Source organism: Caretta caretta, chromosome 13 (assembly GCF_965140235.1).
Source record: "Caretta caretta isolate rCarCar2 chromosome 13, rCarCar1.hap1, whole genome shotgun sequence".
NCBI lineage: Eukaryota > Metazoa > Chordata > Testudines > Cheloniidae > Caretta > Caretta caretta.
The window spans coordinates 14,902,388-14,923,497 of record NC_134218.1 but is presented as its reverse complement, the minus strand read 5'-3'; the positions used below and the strand labels follow the sequence as shown (position 1 = coordinate 14,923,497).

General features: G+C 39.0%; 1 protein-coding gene and 2 long non-coding RNA genes across 5 annotated transcripts in view; 2 read left to right on the top strand and 1 right to left on the bottom strand.

The window, feature by feature from the left end:
- The first annotated feature begins 3,683 nt into the window (after window positions 1–3,683).
- Window positions 3,684–21,110, top strand: part of TSHZ2 (teashirt zinc finger homeobox 2) — a 270,750-nt gene continuing 253,323 nt past the window's right edge. For both annotated transcript variants that reach the window (XM_048819720.2, XM_075118764.1), the window contains exon 1: window positions 3,684–3,825. In XM_048819720.2, coding sequence (XP_048675677.1) covers window positions 3,786–3,825 — 40 coding nt within the window. In that variant the 5' untranslated portion in view covers window positions 3,684–3,785. The remainder of the gene's footprint in view (window positions 3,826–21,110) is intronic.
- LOC142068810 (uncharacterized) overlaps window positions 4,403–21,110 on the top strand; it is a 47,665-nt gene continuing 30,957 nt past the window's right edge. Inside the window, exon 1 of the long non-coding RNA XR_012664695.1 lies at window positions 4,403–4,978. This is a non-coding gene — a long non-coding RNA (uncharacterized LOC142068810). The remainder of the gene's footprint in view (window positions 4,979–21,110) is intronic.
- On the bottom strand, window positions 6,311–9,072 carry LOC125622113 (uncharacterized). 2 transcript variants are annotated; one of them, XR_012664629.1, is made up of 3 exons: window positions 8,858–9,072; window positions 7,627–7,709; window positions 6,311–6,507 (listed from the first exon to the last, which is right to left on the bottom strand). It is a non-coding gene; the product is annotated as an uncharacterized LOC125622113 (long non-coding RNA). The 2 variants fall into 2 exon arrangements; XR_007352654.2 differs by having other exon boundaries at window positions 8,964–9,072.

Below are 21,110 nucleotides of genomic sequence, written 5' to 3'. Positions count from 1 at the left end.
AACAATAGCCTCTACTTGCTGATCCAAGACTACACCAAATCATTGCTCTAGTTAAACTTTGTGTTTAACTTTGTGTTAAACCTTTTAAATTACCACATAAGCAGTGGACCCTGAGTGAGAGAGAAATTCAAAACAGAGTGGATTCTTCCCCCCAAAATTGCTTATCAACATGTAAACAAATGACAAAATAGGCAGTGCACAATGACTTGCTGTTAAAAAGCTTTTAATACAATTTTCCTTTAAAGAGACACAGGAGAAGTAAGCAAAATATTCTGATCAAATACATAATGTCTTTCATCTCAGATGCATGACCAGGAGAAGATGGGGCTAGAAAGGGGTGATAAGAACTCACAGATGTAGAACTGAGGCACAAAAGTTTAAGTGTTCAAGGGCACAAATTCAGCCAGTGTGAATGGTGAAAACAGAATCCTGGTTCCCTGAGTCATATTCCACTGCTTGAACCAGTAGAATAACTTTCAATGCCTCATCCTATGAGTAATATAATGTGAGACCCATCTTCAAGGGATAATGATGCTATAGTTGCATGTTGGATTCTCCAGCATCTTACATCCTGCGTTTACACCGGTGCAAAGTGAATGCAAACTTGACCAAGCCATTCACACATATGGCAGCATAGTACACTGGCTGAGCACAGATGTAAGTGGCCAGGCAAGATGTAAGGCCGCCTGGAGAATCAGGCCCGTTATCTTAGAGTTAAGTAATATTTTGATTGACTGGTCATGGGGCATGAGTGCTGCTTTCCTAGCATTTCAGTTATGAAAGAGTTGCGCTATAGGGAAGCGGAAAAATTAGCACATTACTATAGCTCTTCATTTTTTCATTGTTTAAACTATGCATTTATTTGTGACATAAATATTTTAAACTGCTGATAAAAAGATTTCCAGAGCATTAAGGGGGGGCAGTGGCAAATAAAATTAAGGGGACATTTTCATAGACATAAAATCATATTTGGGCACTAAATACAAAGGTCGTTTCGGTGCTTTCCTTTAGGAAACTCATTACCTTCCTGAACAGCCGGGCTGGCATTTCCAGTGTCCGCTGAATACTAGCTATAATTGAGCAACCAATGGTAGTGCAGCTTAAAGGATCCTAAAGTAAGAGATTAGATTCCGTGGGATATTAATGATTCACTTTGGAGCATATAGAAATCAAGGAGAAAATTCAAACAAACAAAACCCCTATTATTGATATGCCCCATAATAAAATATAGGTATTAAACCATAGTGAAATCCACTTATAAGAATTACTGTTAAAAGAATAAGAATTGATTCTCTGTGTTCCAAACCATTTTTAAAGACTGCATGGTGTTAACAGCGGCTATTATAAAAGAGACACTATGAAATGAATAAACCAGTCATGCTTTCGTGTATCAGATTCATTGTTTGAAATTTTTCAGTGCCCTTCACTCCCCACCCTGACCGTGGTTTGGAAGTTGTCTAACAAGAGCAGGCAATGATTTACACACAGATTGTGAGGATGGGGGTGGGGGGGAGGGAGAGATGTTGGGTGGGGACAGATTACAGGATCCACAAACCCAGAATAAAGAGAGTGAATTAGAATAGTGCTGGGACATCCAGTACTACAGAAAAATAGGAACTCTGTTTTTAGGATCACTGCTTTTCTTGGTACATACTCATTATTTTTATTATTATTTTTATTAGAAATGGACTCAAAACAAAACCCTGGATCACTTCTGAACTTTTGGAAAGTTTATATCTGAATCTGAACAATGAGTCCTGGGCCTGTCTCTAATTATTATTGTTATTACTGAGCTTGTTAGCTTTAAAAGAGTAATTGGAAACTAATGTAAGAATATAACACTTATTAAAAGCCTTAATTCTTCACTGCCTTGCACCTTGTGTAGGCATTTACACCCATTCTTGTGTTTTGGGAGCACACCCACCTAATATTCTGACTTGGTACACCCCCACTACCACACTGATCTCGATGGAGTTCTATACACACTTCACGCTAGTGTAAACCAGTTTTTTTTTACCTTTCTAGACTTCTGTACCCCTTTCAGGATTCTGATTTGTCTTGCGTACCCGAAGTTTCACCTCACTTAAAAACTAGTTGATTACAAAATCAGACATAAAAATTTAAAAGTGTCACAGCACATTATTACTGGAATTGCTTACTTTCTCATTTTATCTGTATGAAATTTTAGTTTGTGCTGACTTCGCTAGTGTTTTTTATGTAGCCTGTTGTAAAACTAGGCAAATATCTAGATGAGTTGATGTACCCACGGAAGACCTCTGTGTACCCCAGGGGTACATGTACCCCTGGTTGAGAACCACTGGTGTAAACGACTACATAAAGGTGCAGGATGCTGGAAAATGCTGTATAATATTTTGTTTAATACTTATATCATTTTCCCACTGTAGCTAAACATCCCCTCTTCTAAAGGTCCCAGGCTGGTTCTTCTTCTAATGCCAGGAGCTCCCAATTAATATAATTGCCAATTTACCAATGTGTGACACAGTTTTCTTTTTACACAGCTTCCTTCACACAAGACTTTCCAGAGGGAGAGGGTGGGCTGGGGGCAGAGAAAAGGAACAAAGCTTCATATAGTTTATTACAGCTGTAGCCCCCACCTACCACTTTAGCAAGTCAGTCGTCAGTGGGAACTTGTCAGCAACCTAGTTTCAAAAGTGGGACTAAAGAGAGAAGTTTGTCATGTATCCTTCTTCCTAAAGGGGGGGGGGGGGGGCTGTTGGGGAAGAAAATCTAAAGAGGAAATTACAGGACTTCCAAATCACAGCGAGAGGTTTAATATAAGACTAAAATACAGAAAAGCAGGGAGCCTCTGAAAGTGCCCTGATCAGAAACGAGCCGGGGTCAGAAACTTCACTGATCAGAAACTTATTTGGGCATGAACAAGGGTGGAGAACTTTAGGGGAGATGGGTACAGGTAGGCTGGCACGCAGACTCCAGGGGCTGGGTTTGTCGGTGTCTCTGTGCATACGTTTGTGGGGTTTTTTTGTTTGTTTGTTTGGGTTTTTTTGTTTGTTTTTTTTTGTATTTTTTTTTTTTTTTTTTTTTTTTTTTGCTTGGGATCAGCAAGCCCTGTCTCTTTAATAAACTGACTGCCTTCTGTCTGCCTGGAGTAAATTTCATCCTGTCATCAGGTCGCGGAGGAGGAGTTTGTTAATGTTCAGTTTGCTCAGTGGATCGATGTTTGCTGGCATCGCCTCGCCCTGCCTGTGTGTGTGTGTGTGTGTGTGTATGTATGTGTGTGAATACCAGATTTCCTTCCATCCAAAGCCTCTCTGTCCTCTTCCATATCACTCACAGCCTGGCATCTGACAGCAACAAACCTGCAGCTTTCTGCACACACACACACACACACACCAATCCGCCATACAGATCTACCAGGAGGAGGAGGAGGAAAGGGAGGAAGCAGCAAGCCCCACAATCTTTCCAGAGCTGCCTTTTAAATATATACATGTCTATTTTGTTATTTATTTATTACTATTTTCTGGCACTGTGGGTTCCTTTCATTTGCTCCTGATCTTGGATGTTTGACTCAAAGCAAAGCAAGTGTTGCAACAGTTAAATAATAATAACCTAGATCTCTGTAAAATAAAATAAAAACCAAACGGGTTCCTATCAGTTAAGTGCAAAGGGGGGGGGGAGGCTTGGCTGGAGGGGGTGTTGGGGGAACCAGCTGAGAGAGAGCCAGAGAAAGCCAGAGAAACAAGACACACGAGCTTCCCAGGGTTCTTGGATCTGGGGACAGAAGTGAGATTGGAGAAAGTAGAGCGATGCCAAGGAGGAAACAGCAGGCACCCAAGCGGGCTGCAGGTAAGGAGAAGCCATCCACTTACACAGCCTCTGTGTCTCTTCACTTTGAATCCTAACCTCCTCTTTTTTATTATTATTATTATTTATTATTTTATTTAGGGTCACCCCTGATTTTCTGAGCTGGATCCTTCCCCACCCCCAACTCTAACGATATTGAATCAGTTTCTTTCCTTATTGCCAGGAAGCTCTTTACTCTGAAATTGACGATCCGTGTGAGGTTCCCCTCCACCCGCCTGTGTCTATTGAACCCTATTCTTTTTCTCTCTTCTTCTCTTCAACTCGTGTTCTTTAGCTGTAATCCTTTCCTTGTTAAACTTCCCCCACCCCAACTTTCTTCCACTCGATTTCCCTTCTCCCTCCTCCCCACTCTCCCCCCTCCTTTGATGATTCTTGCATTGCTTCCTTATTCGCCCCCCCCCCGCCTTTTTTTGATGGTAGTTTTGTTTTTAAATGCACGTTCCATAACGTGGTTCGGTATTTTAAAAATATTGTCTTTAGCCCTGTTTCTGGTGCAATTCTGGACTTGTGTGTGTGTGTGTGTGTGTGCGCGCGCGCGCCTGAAATAGTACAGGGACTGTCTCTGTTGATGAACCCGGTGGTGAAGTTCAGCCTTTGATCATCGGTGGTGAAAACTGCAACAGGAAATAAAATTAAACATTCTGACTGTTAGAAGACAATCCACATTTTCAAATCAAATTCCTCTTTTGTGTTGCATCCGAGGTTACACATTAGCAAATGCCAAGTGGGGTTTGCAAATGTTTTGTAAAGAGGAAAATAGTTTGCAACTTTGGAATTGTTTTGGTTTTATTTGTGAAGAGATTTTTTTTTTGGTTATTTTTTTTTAATATTTCAAGCCAGGAAAAAGAAACAGACCAATGGGCCTGTACAGTAAATCGCTTCAAAGAGTTTTCTTTTAGGCTGCTTAATTGCTTTATATTTTTTAAATTGTGTCTGGGGCTTTGTTTCTGGGAAGTGCAATATGGAAGTTCATTTTTCTTCTGCCAGACCCACCCACTGAAAAATCAGCTTTCCAGTTGATTGCCAGCTTTGATTTGACATTTGATTGATCACCTGTCATCTTGCTGCCTTTGATCTATTCATTCTTGATACATATCAATAAATCACTCACCATGGTAACCCAAGTGCCAGTGACGTAAGTCTTGCCCTCTAGATTCTCTTAGCCAGAAATGCACAATTATTATCTTGTTTCATTTTTAATGTGTGTGTGTGTGTCTGTGCTGTCTTTACTTGGATTAGTGCTTTAAAGAAAAGCTAAGTTTTGTTTTGTTTATGAGTTAGGGATCATCTGCTAATTCTCCCCTCCATACACCTAAGCTTTGAATACCCCTAGACTTAGTATATTATATCTAAAGACAAAATGTATGGGCAAGTTTTGTGACACATTTGAATAAACTTTGAAAAGTAGCATTTGGGGCTTATTCAAAGGTAAATATTAATTTTGGAGACCTGGGACATAGGAAACTTGTATAAACTTATCACAGATCTTACCTTCTGCTTTATTTACATCAATTTAGGACACTAGTATGTAGGTAAAGTCTTCTGGGGCATACCCATGCACCTAAGCAGAAGGTCAGTATATTTACTAACAAGGAGAGATCCCCTTTAACTACAAAAAGGTAGTTAATACAGGAACATATCTATTAAAAAGAGCTTTGTGCCCATTCATTATTATTGTTTTTATTCACAAAGAGTCTAGCACTGGATGAGGCATTAACATTTTTAATTTGTAGGATAGCTTCCTTCCATCACCCCCCCCCCCACCACCACCACGATCACCACACACATCTGTTGATGATCTCAATGTTAGAATTGTTTCCTTTTTCTTTTGTTAGTGTTGTGAATCTTCATTTCATTTTGTGTTCAAAGTAGAATTTCAGGTCAGAGTATGTGTACATTACAAACATGTTGGGGGAGAGGTAGCTTTGTTGGTTTATGGAAACAGACGCTTTAGAATAAGTAAATCATTATAGATAATGTCCATGTTGTCATCTACCAGGATTTCCCTGGTGGAGACCCAGCAAAATATGCTGTTACCCTGAAAATAACTTCATTACATTATTATTATTTTGTTTAGTATTATTCTTGTAAAGGATCTTAATACCTAGGCAGTAATTTTAATTACCATAATAACTAGGGCATGACTCATTCAGTAATCTTATTGGGAAAAGCGCACTGGTTCTCAGAGTTGCACTTCTTTGATTATATTTGTCCTCAGATCAATGTTGTTTCAGATGTGCAAAATACTGGACATTTAACTATAATCCAGTTGCACCCAACATGACAGGTTTTTATACTTACAATAGTTATCCTGCTTTGAACGTGTGTGTGTGTGTGTGTGTGATTTCAAAAAGCACACTTGCCTGTTCTATATAGTTCTCAAAACTAACTTTCATTTTCATGAATAGTATCGAGGTTTTGTTAAGTGTGGTAAAACAAAGTGACACTAGACAGGATGTGCAACAGAAAATGAATAGCTCATCAAGGCAGATGCCAATGTTCCTTTTTTAGGATTTAATACAATGGATATTTTTTAATTTTCACATTTTATTTTTTATACCTTCCACAAGTTCGAGGGCATTGACTGCACTTATTTTGTCTTGGTGGTGGTAGAGATGTTGAAGAAAAGTTTGCCACTTCTAGCTTCTTTAGGTAGTTAACCTCCTAGGGAAGAAAAATGATAAGCCTTATGATTCTGGACATGTCTGCTTTTGTCATTGCTTAAAATTAAATACTATGCACAACTGTAAATAATTACTACCATGCACTGACTTTGAAAGCAGGTTTCTAGTTTGATTAATGAATAATGTAAAGGTTAGAGAGAACAAGCAAGTGAATCAGAAGTGAAGTCCTGCTGCTAGATGAAAATCTATCTAGAGAAATATACATGGCAATTTTGTCCTTTTCTATTATTAATTTTGAGCCCTGTGTTCCTAAGAAATATATTACAGTGTTGTAATGAAACAAGTTCTTGTAATTAGATAAATGGGATGCTATTTATGTTTGATTATTAGGCCTTTTTGGTCTCAATTTATGGTTTTAAAAATACTTTATTTCACGTCAACAAAGGAACTATGATCTTGATGAGCTCACGAAAGCTTATGCTCAAAAAAATTGGTTAGTCTCTAAGGTGCCACAAGTACTCCTTTTCTTTTTGCGAATACAGACTAACACGGCTGTTACTCTGAAACCTATGATCTTTCTATAGCTGACTCTTTTTTCAAAAGCATCATTCTTCTCCACTATGATTTGGATCATTTTTAAAGCAGATGTTTACATTTCTTTAAACCAGTACCCAATACTATGTCAGATTTTTATTTACAATTATATGTTATGTTTGTATTGTACTTTTTATCCCAGTAGATCCCAAAAGGCTTTACAGATAATGGGCCCAATTCTCCTTTCACACCAGTGTAAATCATGAGTAACTCTACTGACGTGAATGGAGTTGCACTGGTGTAGAACTCTCATGAGTAAGAGAAGCATCAGGCCTTGAATGTACTTCACCCATCACTGAAATGCGGCCACCTCTGGGGCAGAATCTGGGTAGTGATTCCGCACCAATGAGAGTAGACAACAGAGGGGTAAAAGGGTGGGAGCAAACTAGAACTGCCATTTTGATGCTGTTTTTATTCCTATGGATATGAAATAGCTTTCAAACACAATTTCCCTGGATTATACTCTACTTTCCCCCTGCAGCTTCTTTAAATGTACATATTTTATTTTGTGATCATGAATTTCTAGTTCGCTGCTTAATTCTAGTGAAGAAGAATTTGGACTTACCATCTTTTTGTGCTGCAATTTTGTCATTCTTTCTTTCATTCTCTTTCTGTTGGCTCTGATAGGATATCTGAGAACCAAAGCTCCTGAAAAGTACAGCAGAAACAGCTCCTAGCCACATTTATTTTGTTGATCAAAGCTGGAGATGAATAATGCAGATTTTGTTTTCGTGAAAGTCCTTGTGTGGCAATAAACATAAGACTGTTAGCAATCATTACTTAAAAGTTGCAATTTGCACCTTAATAGAACAGGTTATTTAAATAGAAATGTATTCAGCAGGGGAAACCCTGCACTCTTCAGTGGGTTAAACTAGATAACATGTTAGATCTGATTCTCAAGCAATATGTACACGTAACCCAGCAGGGTGGTTTTATTTTTAATGTTACATTTATCCTTTATTAAGCAGCTAATAGAAGCAGGTTCCAAGCAAATGGGACTGAATGGAACTGTGGGAATGGCACAGTCGCTTTGTTTTAACATCCTCCAGAAAAGCAAGTGCACATCAAAACCATCTAAATATCTCATGCCTCGGAACCCTTCAGTTACTCTGCCCATCATGACACTGACAGATGACAAAAAAGCAAAGGTGTTCACAAACAAGAGGAGGCTTCCCCATTCTGATTAATTAAATGATTTCCAGAATAGGTACTTCCTCAGCTACCCATCCACTAAATTAGCCGCCGTCTGAACTCTGTTTTGGAATTGAGTTGCTAAGTGATTCCTACTCCCACACTCCACGTTAAAACCCAGGACTGAAAGGGACAGGAGCGGGTGAGTGAAGTTCTTTGGCCTGCAATGTGCTAGATGATCATGATGGTCCCTTCTGGCCTTAAAGTCCATGAGTCTGTGAGTCTGACTCAAAAGTTCATTTGTTTCAGTTGTTCATTGATTTAATTTTTAGTCTGCCATATCAGGACACAATTCATTGGCCCCCAGAGAAAGATTAGAACTGACAAGGAGTTCAGACACTGCCATTGTAATCTAAAAGACAATTGCATCAGTAAATGGGATCTATGCTTCTAAAATACTTTAAAAAATTGTTTATTTGAAGCAAAATTATTTTGCCTAACTGGTTCTACTCCTCCATGCCCTGTAATCTCAAGGCTGTATAATTAAAACCAGCAGGAGTTTGTTACTTCCTCCCATTGCTTTTCCCTTCTGACTCAGTTTCCCATTAGCAGCACCAATCTCAAATAACCGCTCCCATAGACCAAGGCCCTGGGGTGCAGCTTACCACCATAGAGTTGCTGTGATTCTTTCCCCCTTGCTTTACTTCACATCCAAAGAGCATAACACTCCAAAGAGCAAGTCCAGACTCCTCCCCGCCCCGCACACTCTACCTCTCAATTCTGCAGCTCCCAACTTAGCAGCAGCAGCAAAGGGAATGGAACCATGCTCTATCAATTACAGTTGGAACCAGATGCTAAACACCTATTGTGTTAAACTATTGTACAGATCTTAAAAGCTCAAAAGTAAAAAAAAAAAAAAAAATCATGTCGGCTAGTTGGGAGCAGGGAGGAGTGGCAGAATGAGGCCTGGTTGTTCTAATGGATGATGTATTATTAGTGGATCCAAAGTAAAATGATGCAAATAAATACTCTCTAGTTAATATCTATCAGATTATACTGCAGATTTTGAGACACATGAGTGCCATGTTCAGACAAACTCCTTTAGAAAAAGGATCCCACCAGCCTTTTTTATTAAAATAGCCCTTTGTTTTCCCCTTGCTCGTTCCAAAATTAAAGATGTTTGTAAAGTTTTACCTCCAGAGTGTGCTCACGCAAGCAGAGAGACATTTTCATCTGTCTCAGAATCAGATATTGGAGTCAATTGGAAACACATTACTCTCACAGTTGAAGCCTTACATTTCATTCGTGCAACAGCAGTGATTTTTCATTACCTATTTAATTCCAATAATTTGCATGACTCTGGGTCCAGTCCTGCAGTACTCACTAGTGACTTTGCTTCACTGGGAGTTCTGCCTGTATATCGACTGTAAAATTGGGCTGTTTAGCTGCAAAATAAAACAACACAGTTAATAAAGGGGGAGTTGGTGTCCAAATTATGGGCCATATTCTGCCAATAGCCTTTTAAGTAGAATTTGCCTTTGGAATCTAGGGAAAGTTCAGATTATGCATTTATGTACTGATAGTTCTACAATCTTGTTTTCTAAGGTTGGTATAATCATTGCATTTTATTTATGTTGCTACCTTCAATCTTTAAACATTTTTTGATTGTTCTGCATTCATTACTGAATATTATTTTTCTTGTACCAGGAGCTGATTGGGCCTTTAAACAGCCTTTTATAATGTTGCAATCTACTGTCTCAATTCCAGCAGAAGCTCTCAAAGAAATAGTATGTAAAATGTTTTGCAAATCAGGGCCCTAAAAGTTCCATTTAAGTTTAGACATTAACATCAGTTCTTTCTCATTAAGGTGACCCTGACTTGAGGCTATTGGATCTTGGCTCCTTGTCATTTCTGACCACATTATAATAACGTCTTTTGCAACTCAGAAATACCTTGGTTTCCAAGAACAGACAGGGAGCAGTGTATTTTCAAGATTTCAAGAAGAAATGCACCATAGAAGCACGCTGTTTCCCATTAGATTTACACACCCCATTTTTAACTATTGCTGATTTTTTTTTAATTCGTTGCCTTGCAAGGTTTTTCAGAAGGAAAGAAAAGAAGTTGGAAAACTGGTCTTAGAATCTTAGTGCTGCCTTAAATGTTTAGTTTAGACAAATGAAGAGATTCTTTGTTTCGCAAGAAGAAATTATTCTTCTTCCCTCCACTTCTCTCCCCCCACCCCCAACTCATGAACTAGGAAAAAAATAAGTCACAACAATAGCTACAAAATGACAGGAACAGACTCTAGGTTGTTTTTAATGTGAGGTATGCAATGATCATAGTTACTGGTAAAATTCCACAGCAAAATGGAACCATGCTATGTTTATAGGAAATAGATCCTTTTGGAAGACATACATATGCATACGTGTATGACAGGCAGACACACACACACACACAGAAAAAAGAGAGACAGGCATTTAGCTGAAAGGTGGATGCAAAATTCTTACCGATGTGAGCATGTAATTGCAAGAGTTGTAGCATTTTTAAACCATTCAAGCCAATTTAATTTAATCATGGTGGTAAACTTCTACAGTATAGTCGTCTCATAATATATGGTATTTTCTTTAATTCTCAGCTTCTGGATTCAGGTGATTACATGAGCATCTCAGCTTTTATTTAAAAAGAAAAAATAAGTTTTTAGCTTTAATGGTTGGTAAGATAAGCTTGAAACCACAAAATCAAAAGGCTCCAATACCAAAAGGAACAGAGAAACCACGCAAATTTATTATTTTTAAAATCTTGTGCTTTTTAAGCCAGTCTCAGGCCTGATTTATGATTTTTGAACACTTTCTGTTGGCAATATCGTTTCTAACTGACTCCTACTTTGAACTGTCTCTGTATGCCTATAGGAATAGAGATGGAATAGAGTTACTTTGCTAGAGCTAGGCCATGTCTACACAGCAAATTAGTGTTCGGCAAACTGTTGCACTGTAGATTCATATCCTGGCTTGCTGCGTGCCAGCTCACCATGTAGACAGGTGAATTTAGTTACTCTGGATTTACACTGATGTAACCAAAAGCAGACTTTAGCTCTAGTCTGAAGGATCAGACCATCTGTTCTTGAGCCATGGCTTTCCTTGTAGTTTTATGGAGATTGCTGCTAGTGGCAATTACATACAAAAAGTTAATAGCCAATAGCTGTTCTTTTTAGGCATAAGGACACAATAGAGCTCACTTTACTTCAAATAAAAATCTTAGGTAAAATTTGCAACATTCATGCTGTATTTTTATTGTATTAATGTAAATGAGATGCTGTCTTCTTTCTTTCATCTCTGTTCATTGTATCTATTATATCTATCTCATTCTTTTCTCTATATTTCCCCCTCGTTCGGCGTGAACTGTTATCATCTAATGACACTGTATCTTATTAAAGTTACTCATGATGCAAAAGAGACTAGGGTTAGCAAAGCTTTGAGAAAAAGCAAAGCTGCTGAACATATAGAGAAAAAACAAAACAAAAAAACCTATCTCAAATAACTCTTGAAATTAGATCAAATTAGAACAAAAAAACTGTACAGGTAGAAGCACGGTACTGGAAAGAACAGATAAATTTTTAATATACATCCCCACTTGGCAAATATGAGGAGTAATAAGGTTTTAAGGAGCTTTCTGGCTCCTTCTGCATCTCTCTCAAAAGACTCATTTAATTGGAAAGCCTGTTGTGCTTGTTTTTATGTATGTAAAAAGAGAAAAGGCCCGATTTCCCACTAGGCCTTGTATTCCAGTCTAGTATAATCGGAGGAGGTTTTGGTTGTTTTTTTTAAACCTTTCTGTTCTCTGTTAATATAAAATTAAAACCCACAGATTTTAACTCGTAGAAAATCTCAGATAATATTGCTTTAATAAATTTAAAAAATGCTGTTTAATATTCCCAAAGCCTCTTTCTGACAATACTGTTTGGTTTGTTCATGTGGGATCGGTGCACAGTTTCTGTTGAAAAAGAAGCAGTATGCAATGCTTGTTTTTAATGAAAATAATTATATTCATTGGAATCCACTGATAACAAACTGGGGCCTTAGTGAGACTCCATTTACAGTGGACTGGAATGAAAGTCTGGGCTTGTTTCAGTGCATCAGAATGTGCAGGCTGCAATCCCATTTATATCACTGCCCCTCTGCTTAGAGTGAAGTTGTTCTGTTGGGGGAAAGAAAATACTTTACTATGAGTGGGTTGCACGGGATGTAAATAATTCACTGTAAACTATATTAGGCTTATTTTAAATCGCCATCACAATTAATCAGAGCTGCAATTCTATATGTGGATCATCTCATCTATACCCTACAGGGAAAAAAAAAAGCTGCACAGGGAAAAGGGCTGAATCTTCACATGATTTAGAATTTAGTATCAAAGGAAAAAAAAACCCTGTACAGACGCCTTTTGGGGAGATGCTCCTTGTGTTGATTTCATTTAGCTAAAATGTTGGCCTGCAAAAACATAATTTTTTTCATCTGTGTCAAAACATTCATAACTGCAGTACAAGTAGCATTAAATTCACATGTGAAAAGAAGAGGAAATTAAGCAATTATATTGATCTGTAGTAGTATTCGTGCTTTTGATTTAGCGGCACAGCTCCCACGGATATGCGTGGGAATTGCAAGCTTCAGTAGGAAGAAGGAGTGGAGCACTTTTTGCACTTAGACTGTTCATGTCTTTGCGTTTCAAAATATGTTACCAATGTCATTTACTGCTCAGAACAAACTAAATGGGGTAGATCGGTCTTATTCCCATTTTATAGATGGACAAATTTAAGCTGCTTTGCTCAAGGTCACATTGCAAGGCAGCAGCAGAGATGGAATAGATATCAGGAACCTTGGTTCTTAATTGACAGCTCTATATTATCATTCATAACAAGCTCCCACCAGAAAAAGAAAAGGTGGAGGCGATGGGCCAGATCCTGGCCCTTAGTTCCATCCCTTTGTACCACTTTGTTGGTGCAAAGAGGATGGGGAGCTATCCTGGCTGGGTGTCTGGGGATTCCTCCAATGAAGGGGAATTTCCGGGAAGCATAAAGCCAGTTTAGCCAGCTCTTTTCCACTCACTCCCCACAACCTCCAGTCATAGGGGGCATTCCTGGGTGAGTCTGGGGCATAGCTGAGCGAGGGAGGGAACATGGCCAGAGCAGGATATCTTCTGTCACTCTCTAGCCAGTGAGAGAGCTCCTCAGAGACTGTTCTAGGCAGCATAATTTAAAGTAGCCTGTAGGCTTCTCTAAAGTACTCTCAAACCCATTTTTATCCCAAATAAATCCCAGGATCAGAGAAGTTGCAAGGTGGCATAGTTACCTTCCCCCTTTGTCCTGTGCTATATGCAGCTTGTTCAAACTAGGGATCTGAAAATACATGATACCCAGGTGTCCTGAGAGAGAGAGTAACACCCACTATAAGCTGTAACAGAATATGCACATTACCCTTCAAAAACTGGCCTGGAGGTTGTTTGAAATTCATTGCAGTAAACACTGAGCCTAGGATTTCCAAAAATGGGTTCCTAAAGTTAGGCTTCTGAATCCTTATTTAGGCATCTAAATAAGAGGCCTGATTTTCAAAAGCAGTGAGAACCCAGCAGTTCCCACTGGCGTCAGTAGGAGTTGCAAACATAAGTCAAGGGTAGTGTTATTTCTCTAGATTGAAAATATATATATTGGCTGTGGGAGAAATATGAAGGCAGGTAATAGCTTATGGGTGCATTAAGGGTTGTTGGCCTTTATTTTCCCATTATCATGCCTCTCAGGAATGGTAGTTACAGGGATTATATTGACAAGATCTCAGAGTAAATTTTAGGAAATATACGGCCAATAAACCATACCTGAGAGATCCCTGTTATCCTGTCTACTCTCACAGCACCTGAGATCAGCTGGGCTGTTTATTCCATATGAGATCACCAAGCAGGGCCTTCTTCAGTGAGGCTCCAGGGATTTGGAATGCTCTTCCCTTTATCAACGTTCTCCAGGGGGATCTTTTCAAGTGAAGTTAAATGTTTGTCTTTGTTGCTGAGTGATAGGTTTTTAGACTGTCTATGCCAGTTTGAGCATCGTTTTGGCTAACTGGATCTTGTCTCTGATTATTGATATTCATATATTTTAAGTGCTTCAACCTCCTTGCGTTTGAGCCCCTTATTAGTAATTTATGATTATTTATTGTTATTATAATTGTTAGCTACTGATGCCCATTCTCCTTTATGCTGAAGGGAGTGGTTCCTGGTGCCCCACCCACAAGCAATAGCCGTATAGCTTTCCTCAGCAAACATCAGTGCTCATGCATTTCTTGGCATGTCAGGGAATGTCAGACACTGTCATTCTGTTCCTTACAGAAGATCATTTGCAGAATGCCTCCCTTTGCTCATGAAAATCTGGAACAAATGTAATCAAGATACATTATCGTTACAGTACAACAAATACAAGCTGAACTGTGCAGATTTCCCCTTAAAGCACCTTTTAATATGTATTGTCAAAATGTCTAAAGATGTCTCTTACTCATAAGCATTTAATTATTTGTGACACTTTAAACAAATATTCAGAGCAGAGAAAAAAACATTGGTATTAAATATTTTCTCTTGTCAAAAAGTAACAAAACATCATCTAACACAGTGAACTCTTCCATTCACTATTTCCAATAAACTTACATTATAACTGGAGATAGGCTTGAACAGAAGGAGTTTTGAAATGCAGACCAGTAGGTAGATGCTAATTCTATCCTTAAAGACAATCTCAGTAGCGATCAGGAACCCCAAATCTCAACAACCCAGACTCTGGGATAGTTTGAAATCTGGAGTCAAACTCAGGTTCCAGTTCATCAAGATGCTTAAGTTTGTGCCTAGCTTTAAGCACATGCGGAGTCCTAATGGCTGAATCTGGGACTCAGATCTGAATTTTGTAGCTCAGGCCTATCTCTCATGCATGGCAAAAATACATCTTGAGAAATTTTAAATACACTCAAATATTATAGGTTAAAAAAGAACAATTTGTGGATGGACTTCCATATATTGTGGTATCTCTTGAAGGCCATTTAAATAGAGAAAAGAGTATTGTGTGATTGACAGTTGTTTTACCTCTTTAGGCAGCCATTGAAATTGTAGAAGTAGGGCTGTGTGATAACATTACAAGGAAAAAGGATGTACTGGGTACAGTTGCAAAACAGTAGAGGCCTGAGGGTCCTGTGAGTTGTCTGGATCTCAGGATTATTATTATAGGTGGAGCAGGACGTGATGCGTATATTAGAGGCAGAGCCGGCAATGACTCCTGTAATTAAGGCTGCCTGATACTTTCCTTTGTAAGACCCTGTTTCAGTTGCTTATAATACTCCCAAATTTCAACTGTTTGGGCTGAAATTTCCCATGCCAGGTATGTGCCTGGGCATGAATTGAAAGGGTCAACAAGCATGGCTCAGCCATGTCTGAAAATGAAGTTAGGGGAAAATATGTTGTTTTGCCAGTGTAAAGAAATACAGACAGTCATTTTGTTGAAAAATTTTAGCACCTCCATGCTCTGCAGCAGAAACTTGAAATTTGGCAGGAGATTACACCAGATTCAGGAAGGTACCTTTTGATGTCCCCAGGACCATCCACCCAAATTTGGCCAAATTATAAGCCTCTAAAAATGGCCATTTGCACATGCTCAGTAGAAATTTGTTAGAAGCTGGCAACAAAATTCTCTGACTATTCCATCTTCACTGAGCATGCTCCATCCTTACAGCGTTCTTATGACAATCACACTGAGCATATTTCACCCATACAGAGCTCACTAAGCTCCAGCCAGGGCTGAGCAAGACCTATCCTGCAATTACTTCTGCCTGCTGATGGGGGCAGCTGAGGTGCTGGGCAGAGAGCAAGGACACTGTTCGTCTTGTGCTTCCAGTACTCACCCTGCTGGTGCCGAGGCAGCAAGGATAAGGAGGAAATAGCCTCACTGGAATGCAGAGGAGTGAACAATAGAAGGGGGAGATGGGAAGGCTCAGGTGGGGGAATAGGAAAAAGTGAAACAGGGATAGATTGGGGGGGCAGGAGCAGGGGATAACCTGTCAGAAAATATTTGCAAAACCCACTAACAAAGCGTGTGCCACATCCCCCTTTAGTGTTTGGTTCATATAGAGGTTAACGGCCTACTACTTCTGTCAGTTACTCCATTTACTCAAATGATAGAGATCTGTGCTGTGGATCTAAAGGTTCCTACCCTGCTGAAGACCTGTGCAGGGGTCAATATACTTCCACATGATGTTTTCTTCAGTTTGCTTTTTATGAAACCTAAAAGTATCCCTGCATCATCTAGTGCACTGGAGGGACAGTGCTCAGGGAATGAATCAGGGTTATATAGTGAAATAGAGTTGCCTGTAGCATCCCTGCTATATTTGTTGCAGAAGTTGCAAGGAGTGTAGTGAATAAGGCAGGGGACTGCAGAAAGAGAAGGGATAGTTCAGATGGTGGAATGCCACCCTGGAGAATTGGATTCTATCCCTGCCTCTGCCATATATTCAAGTCACTTAAACTGAACTTTCCACAGGGGACCACCGAGTGTTCCTTATTTTCTAGGTACCCAACTTGAAACACGTGGGACCTGATATGCAGACATGCCAAGCACTCACAACTGCAACTGAAGTCAATGGGACTGTGCTATAAAATGCTAAGTGTGCTGAAAAATCAGGCCCTATGCTTCTCAAGTTGGGCATCTAAAAGTAGTGGACCCTTTTGACAATTCTGGCTTTAATTTTCCTGTATCTCAGTTCCCAATCTGTAAAATGGTGAGATACTACCACCTCACTTCACAGGGGTGTTGTACAGATTAAAGCACCAGCGATTGTGAAGCGGTCACATGCTACAATGTTGAGCACCATGAAAAAGACAATTAGGAAATTAATAATTCTGTATTCTGTGCAGAGTTTGAATGGTGTGTAGTAAGTAAGGCCTGGGGTGCATGTTGAATGATGAGGATTAAAATAAATATTGAATAGTTCAGACACTGTGTAGTTTTTTATTTTATGTTTTTATGCAAGATATAATATGGTTGAGCAGTATCAATGTCAGAAGCAGTGTTGTCTGGTCAACTGGCTGGTGGCAGCACAGTTGAGGAATTAGTTGGAATAGGGCCTGGAGGAGTGATTAACTAATATACTGTAGGTGGGTAGGAGCAAAGAGCAGGAAATACTGGCAGTTGAGAAGCTGTCGCACAGAAGAAAGAGGCTGAGCGAGAGAATACAAAGAATAATGCCAAGGGATCCAACCACTAGATAGCTGTTCAGATAAATGGGGCTGGTAGTCTGAGTTCTGTTTTCATGCCAGAGCTTGTAAACTGCTTAGGCCTGATCACTGCATCATTTGCATGTGTGAAACTACTATTTATTTCAGTAGGAGTTATGCTTCTGCAACCAACAAGGTCCTTTGTTTTACTTGGGGGAGACAGGGAAGAGAGAGAGAGGAAGAAATGCTCTTTTTATTGCCTGATGGGAAACTTCTCTTGGAAAATCAATCCTCTCTATATGGAAGTCAATCGCAAAATCCAGTTGGTGTCAGTGAACGCAGAACTGAACACCTCTAGAATGTTCTTACAAATTTGTGAAGCCCCCAAACTTCTTTGGGTTAAATAAGTAAATCCCTGAGAGTGTTATCTGCAGCTGAACTACATGCAAACACACACAACCCTTTTGCCGTCTCTGCAGGTTTATTAGAGATTTTATCATCTTGAGAATAGGGTTAAACAAAGGTAAATAATTTTGGGAAATATTTACTAGTGGGGGGAAAATACGATAATGATATCTACATCTGTGTTTCCACTTGTTTACACTAAGGACATTGTTACTTAATCATTCACAATCATCTTTCAAACCCCATCCTTTATTTTTTATAATCTCTGAAGTAAAAGTAAGTTCACATTTGATACACTTTGGCTGGTGATCTCAGGGTGTGTGTGTGTGGAGGGTGCAGTGTGGGGAGTTGTTGCCATGGAAGTATATTAAAAGTTGCCTTTTTGTCTTTATCCTCCTTCATTATCACTGGGGGGGGGGGGGGGGAATGCTGAGGTTCAGTGGAAATCTACTATTAAAAATGTGCAAAGAAGGTACATAGGACCAGAGGGGCGATTATGAGTTTCTCCAAGGAAATAAGTTTATTTTAGCCAGCATCCTCATTTGGGAATAGGCTTACTATTCCAATATATGACATCTATAATTTAACCTAATATATTTTTTTCAGTGATGTAATGGGGAGAGTGACCTGGACTTTGTTAATGTTCCCCTACTCACTACATTCCCAAAGGCAATGTAACATTCTAGACAGTGTTTTATATACCCTGATTAAAATGTAACCTATTCTTGCATTTCCTATGCAGTGACCTGTTAGTACTCATAGACAGAACACTTAAAGAACAGTTACACAGAGATATTTCCAAATGTGTATAATATGCAGGAGTTTTTATAACATTCTTATTTCATTTGAAATTTGTAGCTACAACAGGAGCCATTCAGATTGTACATTGATTTAACTTTTTAATTCACTGTTTTGCTATGTCAAGTAAAATAAATGTTTGTTTTTAGCTCAATTTTTTGCATTGTTAAAACTTGTAACCACTTGCTTTAAGCTGGGGATTCTAAAGGGAGCTGAATGATCTGAATTATAAAGCTAGTGTTTTGTAGCTGCTCTCACAAGTCCCCGAAGAAGAAGAAGAAGAAAAACACAGTACAACTTTAGCAAAAAGGGCTTTTATATATCTATCAATTATGGAAACACCAACTGCTATGGATTACAAATGTGTTTGGTTGATTGTGATTGTGTATGGGAAAAACTCTCACTGAAGGCCAGATTCTGACCTCATTGTCTTCAGTGAGAACCAGAGTAACTCCACTGGCTTCAACAGAGTCATTCCTGCACTGTGCCAGTGTGGGTGAGATCAGAATCTGGCCCTAAGCTTGCAAACTCTCTTATGCTAAATCTTGCCCTGTATTTGCACACGTTGCTTGAAAAAAATGGTGTTGCAATTTGGACATGGAGCTAAATCTATGCTAAGGGCTGTGTGTGTGTATGAATATTTTGTAACCCGGACCGGAAAAATTGTGGTGGGAATCGGTCTTGTTCATTTGGTTTTTGATGTACATTTTTTTTTTATATCCAACAAATATTGTTTGGTTTTATTCCCCTTTAAAAACAAAGAAAAAAAGAAACCACACAATAGCAGTTGTTTGACAGTCCTGCAAAGATCGAATAGTTAGATATCATGAAGAAAAATATGTTATCAAGACAGCAATGAGAGATGGACAGTACAACATTTTGGTGAGGTTGAGCTCAAGAAAAATTAGTGTGTCAAAGTGTATACAGGTCACATCACTTTACTGATATCCTGCGGTAAAAAGGTAGCAACTTAAAGCTTTCAGTGGATCAGCTGCTTAGATATTGTTTCGTTTCTCTTATAGTATTATGTATCATTCTGGGACTACTTCATTGAAACTTGGTTTGCTTTAACATCAAGAAACTGACATATCAAGGTGGATTGTATATTTTACAGTGGAAATGCAATTTTCTAAACTCATTTAATCCTGGGAATGCTGGTCTTTTCCAGGCTGTCAGACAAATGAGTATGTTGGAGGTCATTTAGATCTGTCTGTCTAGCTCATCTAGCTAATCTGTCTCATTTCTAATGTGCCCATCACCTTGGTGTCTAGATGTAAACTTCCTGTCCAAGTATCAAGGGTAGCTGTTTTAGTCTGTATCCACAAAAACAATGAGGAGTCCAGTGGCACCTTAAAGACTAACAGATTTATTCGGGCATAAGCTTTTGTGGGCATGCATCTGAAGAAGTGGGTTTTTTACCCACAAAAGCTTATGCCTGAATAAATCTGTTAGTCTTTAAGGTGCCACTGGACTCCTCGTTGTTTTCCTTTCCAAGATTTATCTTTGTGTCTTAGCTGTGGTAACTTAATTGAGTTCTAAGCAGTTTCAAACTCTTCTCTGTAAAGCTGATATGTTTTTATAGAAATAGTGATTCATTTTGTAACCTTGCTCAAAATTTCCCATCCCAGTAGTACATGTTGTGTGCTGATTGGCTGTTGACTTCCTACCCCATAGGAAGCTATATTTTGGAGGTGTGGCATTAAAGTGGCGTTTTTACATTAGTCTGGGGTTTGGTCCACAGGGTGAAATTCACCCATGTTCACTAATTCCCTCCTGCTTATTTATTTAGAAGCTGCCTTCACTTAGTAGCTGTCCTTGCTTAGTAGCTGCATCTTTTTTATGCTCCTTTGCCACGCAAAACACAGGGGAAAGTAATTAAATGTAAGAGAAGTTGTGGCTTCCAAACTTATATTTTCATGTAGAAGCCCTGGGTTCTGTTCAATTGAATTGCTTTTCCCTGCAGCCCATTTTGGAAAAGTGCATGATAAAGACATACAAGATCAAAAAGTGGATGCCTGAGGTCTGTACCAGAAATTTTGTACACACAATTGGCTATCTGTATTTGTGCAAGTGGTTACACAATTTATGTGTGCATATTGGGAGAATGCATGCACAAATGGCTAGTTGGCTTCTAAATAGCCACTGGCATGCACAATCACCCAGTTTGCATGGATAATCATGGTAATTTGGACACACATAACCTGTAGGCATGTAGTTGCATCTGCATTTTTATAAACAGACTTTCCGTTTTGAAAATTTGATCCAGATAGTACCCAATCTGTACTATTAGGGACAGTTATCTGTAGACAGTAACTTCTCTCATCTAAAAGTCTGCTCACTGGTTGAAACAGGTCATTGGGAATGCTGCAAATATAGTTTTCTCAACTGTAATTGAATTTGATCTCAACTGTATGGTTGCATCCAGCCCCCTTTCTACTCTTCTCCTATGCAGGTTGAAAGTCTTTGTAAACCTACTCCTCAATGATAATT